This window comes from Drosophila subpulchrella, unplaced genomic scaffold (genome assembly GCF_014743375.2).
Source record: "Drosophila subpulchrella strain 33 F10 #4 breed RU33 unplaced genomic scaffold, RU_Dsub_v1.1 Primary Assembly Seq377, whole genome shotgun sequence".
In the NCBI taxonomy this organism is placed as follows: Eukaryota; Metazoa; Arthropoda; class Insecta; order Diptera; family Drosophilidae; genus Drosophila; species Drosophila subpulchrella.
Genome location: NW_023665598.1, coordinates 246899 through 258888, shown reverse-complemented (window position 1 = coordinate 258888; position 11990 = coordinate 246899). Strand labels below are relative to the sequence as shown.

At 40.2% G+C, this 11990-nt stretch overlaps 1 protein-coding gene across 1 annotated transcript; it reads left to right on the top strand.

Moving 5' to 3' along the window:
• Positions 1-10079: 10079 nt before the first annotated feature.
• On the top strand, positions 10080-11031 carry LOC119561844. Its single transcript, XM_037875323.1, has 2 exons — positions 10080-10508; positions 10623-11031. Exons 1-2 carry the CDS (start codon positions 10398-10400, stop codon positions 10812-10814), a joined length of 303 nt encoding a protein of 100 aa, XP_037731251.1. The 5' UTR covers positions 10080-10397; the 3' UTR covers positions 10815-11031.
• The last annotated feature ends 959 nt before the right edge of the window (positions 11032-11990 follow it).

The following is an 11990-nucleotide window of genomic DNA, read 5'->3' as shown; positions in this document are numbered from 1 at the left end:
CCTTTATTGCTCAACATCACAAATGTTGGTCAGCAACATGTTAATTTTTAGTATTTATGGAAAACTATAACTCTGGGAAATTTGAAATCGAAAAGAAATCTTGATTACACATTGTGACCAACCCCACTTGCTTGTATCGGGCTTAACATTTTATAAATTTAGTGTGGATGCAATTAATTATCTACACCCAGCATCCTATATCTGGGGTGCTGTCTGGTGATACATAGGTTGTTTCATTAGCTATTATTAACAAATTCATAAAAAATTGAACTTCCCACCATCAAAATACTTTAAAAAAATATAATCAATTTTATAATTTATTAACTTACTTCTTATGCTTTCCGCAGGCATTTAGATATTTGAAAAATCCTTCTATGATTTTCTGCAACAGTTTAACTTCCCTTCAGTTCCAAAAAAAAAGTTTCACTTGTGAATCACCTTGTGAATCCCGTGGGACATGTCCTCTTGCACAAGTTAAGAACAAGTGACGCTCCATATAGAAAATTGTATGAAATGTCCGCATTTTCACAATTCAAATGAAAATTTTTCGAAGTCCTACGGGATTTCACTTGTTCCTTATACTCATTTTTCGTATGGCCTGTCACGTGGCGGTGACACGTCCCAAGTGAATCACTTGCGAAATTCAGAATTTTTCCATGAGTTTTCACTTGTGAAATTACTTGCAAGTGACACGTCTCAAGTGAAATCCCTTGGGAAAATCAGAATTTTTCCATGAGTTTTCACTTGTGTAATCACTTGCAAGTGACACGTCCCAAGTGAAATCACTTGTGAAAATCAGAATTTTTTCCTATGAGTTTTCAATTATGAAAATATAGAATTTAAAATACATACATATTTAATTTCATTTTAATTAGATGGTATTATTTAAATTTTCAAAAATTGGACAATTTTTGTTTCAGTTTTTTTTGTTTCGTAAGCTTATTTTTAACGTTAGTCTTCGCCGTTCTTAAACCTTTGTCCGGGTCCTCTGAATCCTTGGTCAACGCTCCTCAAAAAACATATGTTTAAAAAATGCGTTTTATTTATTTATGTGTATATTTACCTTTGATAGCTGTGTTTAACCAAAGACCATAGAATAACAAGATGCGTAACAGCCATACAACGGAATGTACGGCAAAATTTTTGGTGTGGATTTTCGATTTTGCTAGTGTGCGTTGTCCGTGTAAAGCTCTTTGGTTGTGTTGGTGAATCATTTCGTGTGGTCTGCTGCAATAAGGGCTCAATGTCGCATTTGACTAACGTGAGGTGTCAATGGCCTGTAGGCCAGGGTCTAGTCGCTCAACCGCGGGAATTGCAGGTCGGAGTTCAACTCCGACTGGGAACAACTTTTTTTTTTATGCAATCGTTTTTTTTTTTTAAATTAATGAAAATCATGAGTGCTATTCACATAAAATGCTAATGTTAGATTTATAAGTTGATTAGAGTTTTGCTGTACAAACATTGTTAGTGGCTAGACTCCCCAGACAAATGTAAAAGTAGCATTAAGATAAATATACTTCGTCAAAAATAAATAAATATGGGGATCTTTGAACAGTAAAGCTTTAATCTATTTATCAAAAATTTGCATTTTGCGCTTACCATATTCAACAAAATATAATGAAAAATCGTTTTCTCGAGTACACATTACGCTTTTATTAAAAGTGAATTACTTATTGTGTTAATGTTTTTATTGTTATTAGATATTTTTTTAAAGCCTTTGATATGTAATTTACACCAAAAAAAAATATCTATAAGAGCGATTAATTGCTAAAGTCCCAATTGGTACATCCAAAAGAAATTTCGGCTATAAAAACATAATTTAAAATAATAAAAAAACTAAAAACAAACTAAAAAAATAAAAAATCTTTCTATTAAAAAAAAATCATAAAAGTACAGCTAAAAAAATAAAAAAAACTATAAAAAAAATTAAGTTGAATCCAGCCTCTGAGTAGACTCGAACATGGAACTCAAATCCATTATCCACGGGTCACCAACATACGCAGAGCGCCACAGCCCTCTCATAATTGGCTTCAGCAATGCGTCTTTTAGATCGATTCCTTTTCGTCAACATAATTCAAGAATCGACAAATGAGACAAAAATTGAATTTTGACTTTTTCACAGCGCGAAGTGTCGTGAGCGAGATAGCAAGAGAGAGGGAAAGAGAAGGAAGCAAAGCAACGGCATTCTAAAAATAGATTTCTATACGTGTAAGGGTTGCTTTGCAAAAATTAGCCCGCCTGTGTACATTTTCGTACTCCTAGTTACGCATCTTGTTACTCTATGGTCTTTGGTTTAACCCTTTGAAGGATTTTTATTGGCACAAAACAATTCGTCATCCACTTTCGGCTAACGGAACCCATTGAATACCTTCAAAATATACGTACTTTAAACTAAGATCAATGCACAACATCTTAAACTTAACGTAGCACTTACCTGACTTTATTATATTAACTTAAAGAGACGATTTAAGTAACTCTGCTGCGCACAATTAAAATGGATGCTTCCCTTTCAATCACTCACCAAGTCTTCTTCTCACCCCTGTACTCGATTTCCTTTGTTTTCTCATCGCTGTTGGCGCGTGCCACTGCACCTATAACCTTTCTAATGCGAAAAATATCCGACTATATAATTTTTACTTCTTGAGTAAAAAATTCAATATGAATTTTTAAAAAATGTTAATACTAAAATGTTTTTAATATTGAAATCAATTTTAACGGACTTAATTTCTATAACTAAACTAAAAAATTATATTGTAATAAAAGTGTATAACAAGTGAACATAATATTATAAGTAAATTTAATTTACTTAATTTTGCTATAATCAAATAATTAACTTTTATAAAACAATATTAGTTGATTTTTATTTATACACGTTGTTGCACGATCGTTTTCGTAGGCAGTCTTCTACGCTGCGCCGACTTCTCTTCTGACGTCAACAGCGGCACAGCGTTTTAGGCAGAAAAAAAAAACAAAAAAGCTTTTTGCCTTGAGCCATGTCACCGCGTCCCTACTGCAGAACTGAAGGGTTATGAGTGTTTCAGGGGTGTTCATAACCTAACCGATTTCCACATTTGATACACTTGCCAATTGCTTCACCTACCAGAACTAGTGAATTCCCTATTTGATATTTGTAAACTAAAAACGAAAAAAGGAATTTCGTTACTGAAATGTTTAAGCTATTTGTCAATTTAAAAATCACAAAACAATAGAATTTTGGTAATGAAATGAATGAAAAGTATTTTGTTTATTTTAAGTTCAGTGTGCCCCATTAAGAATTATCAAAACTTTATATTAATTAGATAGCGATATTCGAAAAATCAGAGGAAAAAATATCACGATAAAAATATTTATTTTTATTCAAAAAATTTCGATGCATGGATACCTCGATATAGGCTGCGTTCAGCAGAACAACATGATACTGTCCTTGTGTAAAGTTTTGACAATTATTTGATGAATAAATGATTTTTAGTTAAAATTGAGTTTTTAAAAATGATATCGGTTGCCACCCCAACTGTAGCATTGCACACAGCAATCGCAGACACGTAAATATCAAGAAGAGTTGTGAATAACTTAACTTACTTCACGGTTTTTTAATAATAATTATGATAATTCTTATCGATATTTCACTCATCGATAAACGACAGCAGCAAAATGTCATGTATCACGAAAATCTAGCGTACTATTTTTTCGCTCGTGAATTTTTGCATCATGATAAGTAATCATGTGCCTTCAGCAGAACTATAGTAAGATCTCCATCAGTGATCACTGATCAAGTATCATGTTGTTCTGCTGAATGCGGCCATATACAGTGGTCGGCATAAGAATTTTGTCAAAACAAAAGTTAAATATACTCATAACTTGAACTTCTTGTAAACTTTGGCATCATGTATTTGGTATATAATGGTATATATGCTCGATTTTATGTTATTCCATGGTATTTTCTGTTTGGGCACTTTTTGTAATTCTATTTCGCAAGCTATGAGCAAACAAAATTATTGCGATGGGTGCGAAAATTAAACTTTAGATTAAAAAAAATGATGCTTGAAAGACGAAACGATGTTCCTCCTTTTGTTATTATGTGTTAGATACTTTCTTAATTTACTTAGTACTTAGAAACTGGACTTGTTTACAATGTCGTGTCCTGCTTTTCGCGCAGTGTATATGCCGGCTAGTCAACGAACATCCCAGGGAGGGGAACAACCAACAATGTTGCCTACGCAGCAGACACAACAAAAACAAAACGGAAATTCAAACTCGGACAACGGCAATTTCACGACGGATTTTTCTTGAACATCTGGACTGGACAACACAGCTCTTATCGTGGTCCTGGAGTCCCTCCCAACCATGAGTGTATCCCTCAACCTTCTCTTGGACACATCTCCCAATTCTGTTCTGTGGATCGTGCTACCTCGCCAAACTCATCTCACCCCCCAACACGAATTTCTACTCACACGACTTCATTTCGTTTTCACATTATAATTCACGATTTTTCCTTAAATTTTAACATTTAATAATCCTACCTACGGTACCGAACTTTTACAGGGAACACATATATATAAATATAAATAAATAAATACAATAAACAATATTCCAACAGTTTTGGATTGATGTAAATAAATAGGTTAAATAAATAAATAATTGGAATGGATATAAGTAGGAATAACTTAATTTGGGCGGGTTACATAATCAATAACATCAGTCTCAATTTTTTTGTATTAGTTTTCGGCTTGTTGAATTTGCTTTGCCGCTTGTAGTTTTCGGGAACCTTTTGCTAATTCTGTGTGTCAAATATAAGGGGCGAATAAAAACCTGGGGCCACCCGGGGATGAGTGGCCAATTTTCTTGTCGAAAATTTTGATCTCCTCCTGGTGGCTGGTCTTCGTCTCTCCTTACGTAAGTCTCTTTCCCGATCCAGGCTTTTCCCTCACGGAACATTCTATAAATATTTATATTTAAGCTCCACTCACATTAACAAGGATTTTTTTTTATCACTCACTGGGTAGGAACTTGACTTCTAATATTAAATATTTTTTTCAACAGAACCGTCTGCGAACAATTATTTTTGCCCTTTTTGTACCCTTGCTTGTTTCACTTTTTCAAGCCTCTCTTCGCCCAAAAACCACTCAAACTTTTCGAATTTAAACCTTGGTTCATTTGGGAGTTATCCGGTTTAAGGAACCAGTTCCATGACTTGTCCAAGCTGCACGACTCCCTGAACTCACGAGTCGTCGATAGTGTTGTATCGATTTTTCGCCTATCGTTATCAGTCTTAATGTAAACAGCTTTGCTAAATTTACAACTTGTGCATATTTCTTTATCGTTTAGCACATAACAAGCACACTACGGTTTCGATGCTCGTCTCGGAACTGGAGTGGAGGATGTGCGAGTTCTGCTGGTTGTACTGCCCAACGAAGGCCACCGCCCACAACCCTGAGATTAATGCCTGGTGAGTGTGATTTGCTAGCCGGGCACTATTGTTTCAGATCCTTTGCATGGAAAACTCCCAAAGGATTGCCGCGCAAGTTTTCCAAAGCGTACAAAGAGTTTCCCAACGCTTTTGTGACTCGACATTTAGTGTACTTTCTGCAAAACTTGGAATTCCTATTCTTGCTGAAGTCACTTAGGACAAAGTTTCTCTTATATATTTCTTGCCCCGGTGAGTATCGAATCTCTCGGGCCTTTAAGTTGTAACTCTTCGCTGCTTTCTCGTAGGCCTGATGTATCCTTTCCTTTATTTTTTCTCTGGATAGCTGTTGTCGTTCCGAGCTGGGCAATTGGCTATCAGGGCATTCAACTTGCGAGGCAGCGAGTAATCTTTCCCGTTCGTGAACATGTGCTGTCCGAACATGGAAAAATACGGCGAAGTTCCGGTGCTGCTATGTATGGATGTCCTCAGCGACGCTTGTATGTCGGGTAAGTGTTCATCCCATCGCGTGTGGTCGTCTTGGATGTTTACTCGGATTGCTGCTAATATGGATTGGTTCACTCTCTCCGAAGCATTGGATTGTGGTGCGTATCTCCCTGTCTTCATGTGTGTAATTCCATATTCTTGTAGCATATTCTCGAATTCCTTGGATACAAACTGTCTTCCTTTGTCCGTGTGGATTGTTTCCGGAACTCCGAATTGGGTGAATATTCCTTCTTGCAGGAATCGGATTACAGCTGTCGATGTGGCCTTCGGCATCGCTTTTAGCCACACAAACTTGCTCAAGTGATCTAATGCGATAAACAGCATGGTATTTCCTCGGCGAGACCGCGGATACTTTCCTAAGAAATCCAGGTACAACTTTTGAATGGGTCGATCTGTTCGTACTTCCTTCCCCATCACTGGTCGCTTTATCTGTGTTGTGTGCTTGTTCTCTTTGCAGTTTGAACTACCATTTTGGGCCAGTAATACATCTGCTGAAGTCTCGCCAAGGTCTTTGCCATACCCCCATGCATCGCCATGTCGCCGCCGTGGGCTTGCTGGATTAGAATTGTCGTCAATACTTCCGGAATCCACAGTTTCCATTCAAGTTCCACACTTTCCTCTCGATTGAAGTGTGTCTTCTTGAATAGAAGTCCTTCTTCCACGCGTAAGTCCGGTAATTTATCTCTTCCTTGCTCTTCAACCAACTGCAGTCAAACAAAATTTTGACTTGTGTAGCCCGATCGTCAAATTTGCTTTATTCAAACACTCTGCCACTTCTTTCAGCAACATGCAGTGTTCTTCGAAAGTCTTGGATATCATCAGCAAGTCATCCAAGTATACAAAGACGCGGCTGCGAAGACGCTGTGGGATTACCTTGTCCATTACCCTACACAACCTTTGAGCCGAATTACATAAACCGAATGGCATCCGTCGAAACTGATAAAGTGGCCTTCCAGGTATTGTGAAAGCGGTCAAGGGACGAATTTTCTCACCGAGTTCCACTTGCCAGAAAGCATGTTTCAAATCGATACTGCTGATGAAAATCGTCTCATCCACCCGGCTTAAAATCGACTCAATGTTCTGTAGCGGGTAAGCATCCTTCACTGTAAGTGTGTTCAGTTTTCTCGCGTCTAAGCACAGCCTATTCTTTCCAGGTTTCTGTACCAGCGTCGTTCGGTTGTTCCAGGGACTTTCACTTAACTCGATGACTCCTAACCGTAGCATTTCATCGACTTCGGCGAATAGCAGTTGTTGTTTCGCCGGGGACACGGGGAAGAATCTCTCCTTGACGGGTACAGCTCCTTCCACTAACTGGATCGAGTGTTCTTCTACCTTGGTAAGTCCTAATCCTTGACTTTCGTAGGTCAGAAAACGTCCTTTTGCTTCTTCCAGTCGCTCCGTCTGTTCGGGGGATAGGATATGTGCCCCTATCGGTTCTCCTTTGGCCATAAATTCGGATTCCACCTGGTGTAAGGATTCTACGCCCACCACCTTTGGTGCCAATTCGAATTTTCTCCAGAAATCTATGCCCAGGTACAATTTTTGTTTCAAGGATGGGCAAAGGAGTATCGGCAATCGATGTGTTACCCCATTATACGAGATGCTGGGTTGAATCTTCCCCACTACTCGATGCTGTGTACCTCCTGCTGATTTCATTATCGATTGTGATCTCTCTAATTTCAGTCCTAACCTTTCCACTGTTTCTAGGCAACCTTCCCCAAGCAAGCTTACTGGTGCCCCGGAATCCAAGAGAGCCACGACCTCCAGGTCTTCGATCCTCACCTGTGCGAATGGTCTGTTGTCGCCTTCCACCGCAGCTCTGATGGCCGAACAAATCATCCTTCTTTCTGCCTTCCGCTGCTGACTTGTCCTACGGGCTCTGGCAATGTTTGGCGAAATGTTCCGGTCCGGATCATTTTTCCCAAATATTCGGTTCCTGACCTCTTGGTAGTGTGCTTCTCGGACTGCCATAGGTTCACGTTTCGACCATTTAATGGTATGTACTGGTTTATTTATATTTATCAATATCTTAATAATTTTATTTTCCTTACAGCTATCCTTATCATTACGCATGCAATTTGACGAGGCTTTCACTTGTTCGTCGCAAACGGATTGGAGCGTGGTTCCTCGTTCTTGCCCAAGCTCCTCACACCGTTTCCCGTTTGGCATCGAGTACATCTTGGAGTCCTCATACCGGGTAGTCCACACTTGAAACAGAACACCTTTAACACCTCCGATTCACACGCGTTGAATGGGTGTCCCACGGTTCCACAATTCCAGCATGTAAGTGGCTGTCGTTCCCTGTTGGTCTCCCAGTGTCTAGCTAATGCCTCCACTTCCTCTTGTTCTCCAGGTAAACTCTCTTCTCCGACTGATTCCGGACAAAGCTCATCGATCCTCGGACGATCTTTATACCCTCGGTGAGTCTCGAGGTTGCTCGGATATCGGGTCCATCAAGTCGCCAATATTCTCTCCGCATCGTGGCATTCACGTCGGAGTTGATCCATATTAGTGATGTATATGGGGTATATAATTCTCGAAATCTGATCCCTAATGTTCATTTTTATCACTTTTATCAGGTCAAAGTCGGAAAACGGCATCTCTAGTCGAGATCTAAGCGCTAGCATGGCCTGGATATACACCTCGATGGTTTCTCCCGGCTTCTGCTTCCGTTCTCGCAGCTCATACTCTCGCTCGAAGTTGGATCGGTGACTCTGGAACTGCTGCTGTAGTGCGTACCTCAGGTAAGTCCACTCTTGCTTCTCCGTTGACCTCACGTACATCCAGTACCATTCCTTGGCTTGTCCTTCAACTAACACGTGAAATTCTCTTAGGACCTCCTTCCACGGCACCTGATACGACCTTTGGAGATGTTCGAGGCGGAATATAAACTCTGACACGGGCATGCTGCTTGGACTTCCATCGAAACTGAGCCCCCAATTCCGCAGTTGGCCGACTTTAAATGCAGAATCGCCTACTGCGCCGCTTGACCGACGCTGATCCGGTGCTGGATTGAAGTTGATATGAGTCCCACCGTTTCCAGGAGGATGTTCTGGAGGCGTTATGTGAGACCCATTCCATCTCCTTGGTTCCTGCTCCGTCGACCAGGCGGTTTGCCGATACCCTTTCGATGCTTGACGATTCATCTCCTGCTTCTCGGACAGCGCCCCAGATGTTGGCGGCGGGAAACCCATGTGGTGACGTACCCCCGGCAGTATGATTGGCGGAGGTTGTTGTAGCATCCTCGGGTCGAATGGTGGCATATGACTCGGATTTGCCCGCGGCTGCTCTGCAAGGCCTTGAGGTGGCGGCATCAGCGTCTCCGAAGAGGGTATTTGGCCCTGTCCAACTTGTTGTCCTTGGGCCTGGCGAACCTGCGTAGATGCCTGCCATGCTGCGTTTTCCTTTGCGAAATCCCTGCGCCACTCCGCCATGCAGTCATTGATGTCCTTCATGAACTGCATCATATCCTGCTGCATCTGCTGTTTGAACATTTCGTACTCCGTCGACATTCCCACCTAGTACGTATGTTGAGCTTGAACCAGTGCCGCATTAACCCCTGATTTAATCTCAGATGGCAAAGACTTTGGTATGGCCCCGGTTCCGCCTACCGCTTGAAGACCACTAGCTTCTCCTGGACTTCCGCTTCCCATTCCTTCAGGATTCTGCTCCCTTAGTGACTCCTAGCCTTCGGGTGCCGATATGTTCTCCAATTTCTCCTCTTGATTTGCTTGTGAGCGAGTTACTGGCGGAGTCATACCTGCTGGTCCCCTATTCCGGATGAACTCAAAACTTCTCCTCAATTTTCTTCCGATTTGAACTCTATTCCTATCACTATTTGGCATATCCTAGTTCCTTTCTCATGTATATTTGTTTTTCTTATCTCTTTCTTCAAATTTTTCTAATCTGGGGGGATGAGACGTAGCTATTTACATTACCCACTAACTTTTCTCTCCTTTCCTTCAGTTCCTAAACCGTTCGTGTCTGTTGGGGCGGTGCGGCTTGATCGATGGAAATAGTTGAAGCCCCAAGACTGAATGGTACCCAAAAAACACGGGAGTACTTTTGGGGTTTGTACGCGACGAGCGTAGTTGTTTATTAGTACACTTTGAAACATGAACTGCCTAAGCCTAACTTAACTTAAGCGCTCCAGAGCAGAGCGGAGACTTAGGGGAGAGATGGAGAGGGAGAGCGGACGGCAGTGCGAGCGCGAGATGTAGACATCTGGATAAAACTGCCGCTCGACACTGCCTCCTGAAATTAAACGCCCTTTTGACGTGAACAGTGTCAATTTTTCACAATTATTTAAACGATTTTAATAATTTAATTTACTCCTTATCTTTCAGACTCTACTTGAAACTTGCTGGGCAACGATGTCACACTTTATTCACAGCGTGCATGGACCACACCAACTCCAAACATAGACAACAAATTTAGATAAGTTATTACACATTTACTTTACCACAGACAACATATTAAAAAGACAATGACCTTTCGGAATTTCACTCACTGTGGCTACGATGGGTTCGACTTTCTAAGCCCGCCCACGGTCCAAACAGCTGGATTCCGATGTCGCTTTCTATTGACACATTCTCTGGTGAGTATTTACTTTTTACGTTATGCTTGAAAATTTTTACTATTATTGATTCCATTTCATTAATTTCTTATATTTTCTTTGGGCGCCATTTGTCGTGTCCTGCTTTTCGCGCAGTGTATATGCCGGCTAGTCAACGAACATCCCAGGGAGGGGAACAACCAACAATGTTGCCTACGCAGCAGACACAACAAAAACAAAACGGAAATTCAAACTTGGACAACGGCAATTTCACGACGGATTTTTCTTGAACATCTGGACTGGACAACACAGCTCTTATCGTGGTCCTGGAGTCCCTCCCAACCATGAGTGTATCCCTCAACCTTCTCTTGGACACATCTCCCAATTCTGTTCTGTGGATCGTGCTACCTCGCCAAACTCATCTCACCCCCCAACACGAATTTCTACTCACACGACTTCATTTCGTTTTCACATTATAATTCACGATTTTTCCTTAAATTTTAACATTTAATAATCCTACCTACGGTACCGAACTTTTACAGGGAACACATATATATAAATATAAATAAATAAATACAATAAACAATATTCCAACAGTTTTGGATTGATGTAAATAAATAGGTTAAATAAATAAATAATTGGAATGGATATAAGTAGGAATAACTTAATTTGGGCGGGTTACATAATCAATAACATCAGTCTCAATTTTTTTGTATTAGTTTTCGGCTTGTTGAATTTGCTTTGCCGCTTGTAGTTTTCGGGAACCTTTTGCTAATTCTGTGTGTCAAATATAAGGGGCGAATAAAAACCTGGGGCCACCCGGGGATGAGTGGCCAATTTTCTTGTCGAAAATTTTGATCTCCTCCTGGTGGCTGGTCTTCGTCTCTCCTTACGTAAGTCTCTTTCCCGATCCAGGCTTTTCCCTCACGGAACATTCTATAAATATTTATATTTAAGCTCCACTCACATTAACAAGGATTTTTTTTTATCACTCACAGGGTAGGAACTTGACTTCTAATATTAAATATTTTTTTCAACAGAACCGTCTGCGAACAATTATTTTTGCCCTTTTTGTACCCTTGCTTGTTTCACTTTTTCAAGCCTCTCTTCGCCCAAAAACCACTCAAACTTTTCGAATTTAAACCTTGGTTCATTTGGGAGTTATCCGGTTTAAGGAACCAGTTCCATGACTTGTCCAAGCTGCACGACTCCCTGAACTCACGAGTCGTCGATAGTGTTGTATCGATTTTTCGCCTATCGTTATCAGTCTTAATGTAAACAGCTTTGCTAAATTCACTTGTGCATATTTCTTTATCGTTTAGCACATAACAACAATAAAAGTAAGAATATAAAAGACACTCAAGTTATTAGTAAGGACTTACATAATTTTAGAAAATTGAATCCAAATATTGAATTGATTAAATTTGAAAAAAATTAGCAATATCTTTTATATATTTCTATATATATATTAGCGTCTGTGACTTAGCGGCGCTGGCGGAATGGTGGAGTCTGGAACATGGGGCC

Coding starts and splice junctions, on each gene's coding strand:
- LOC119561844 (XM_037875323.1), top strand. CDS start 10,398: ATGACCTTTCGGAATTTCACTCACTGTGGCTACGATGGGTTCGACTTT. Junction 10,509..10,622: donor TTCTATTGACACATTCTCTG/GTGAGTATTTAC, acceptor CTTTTCGCGCAG/TGTATATGCCGGCTAGTCAA.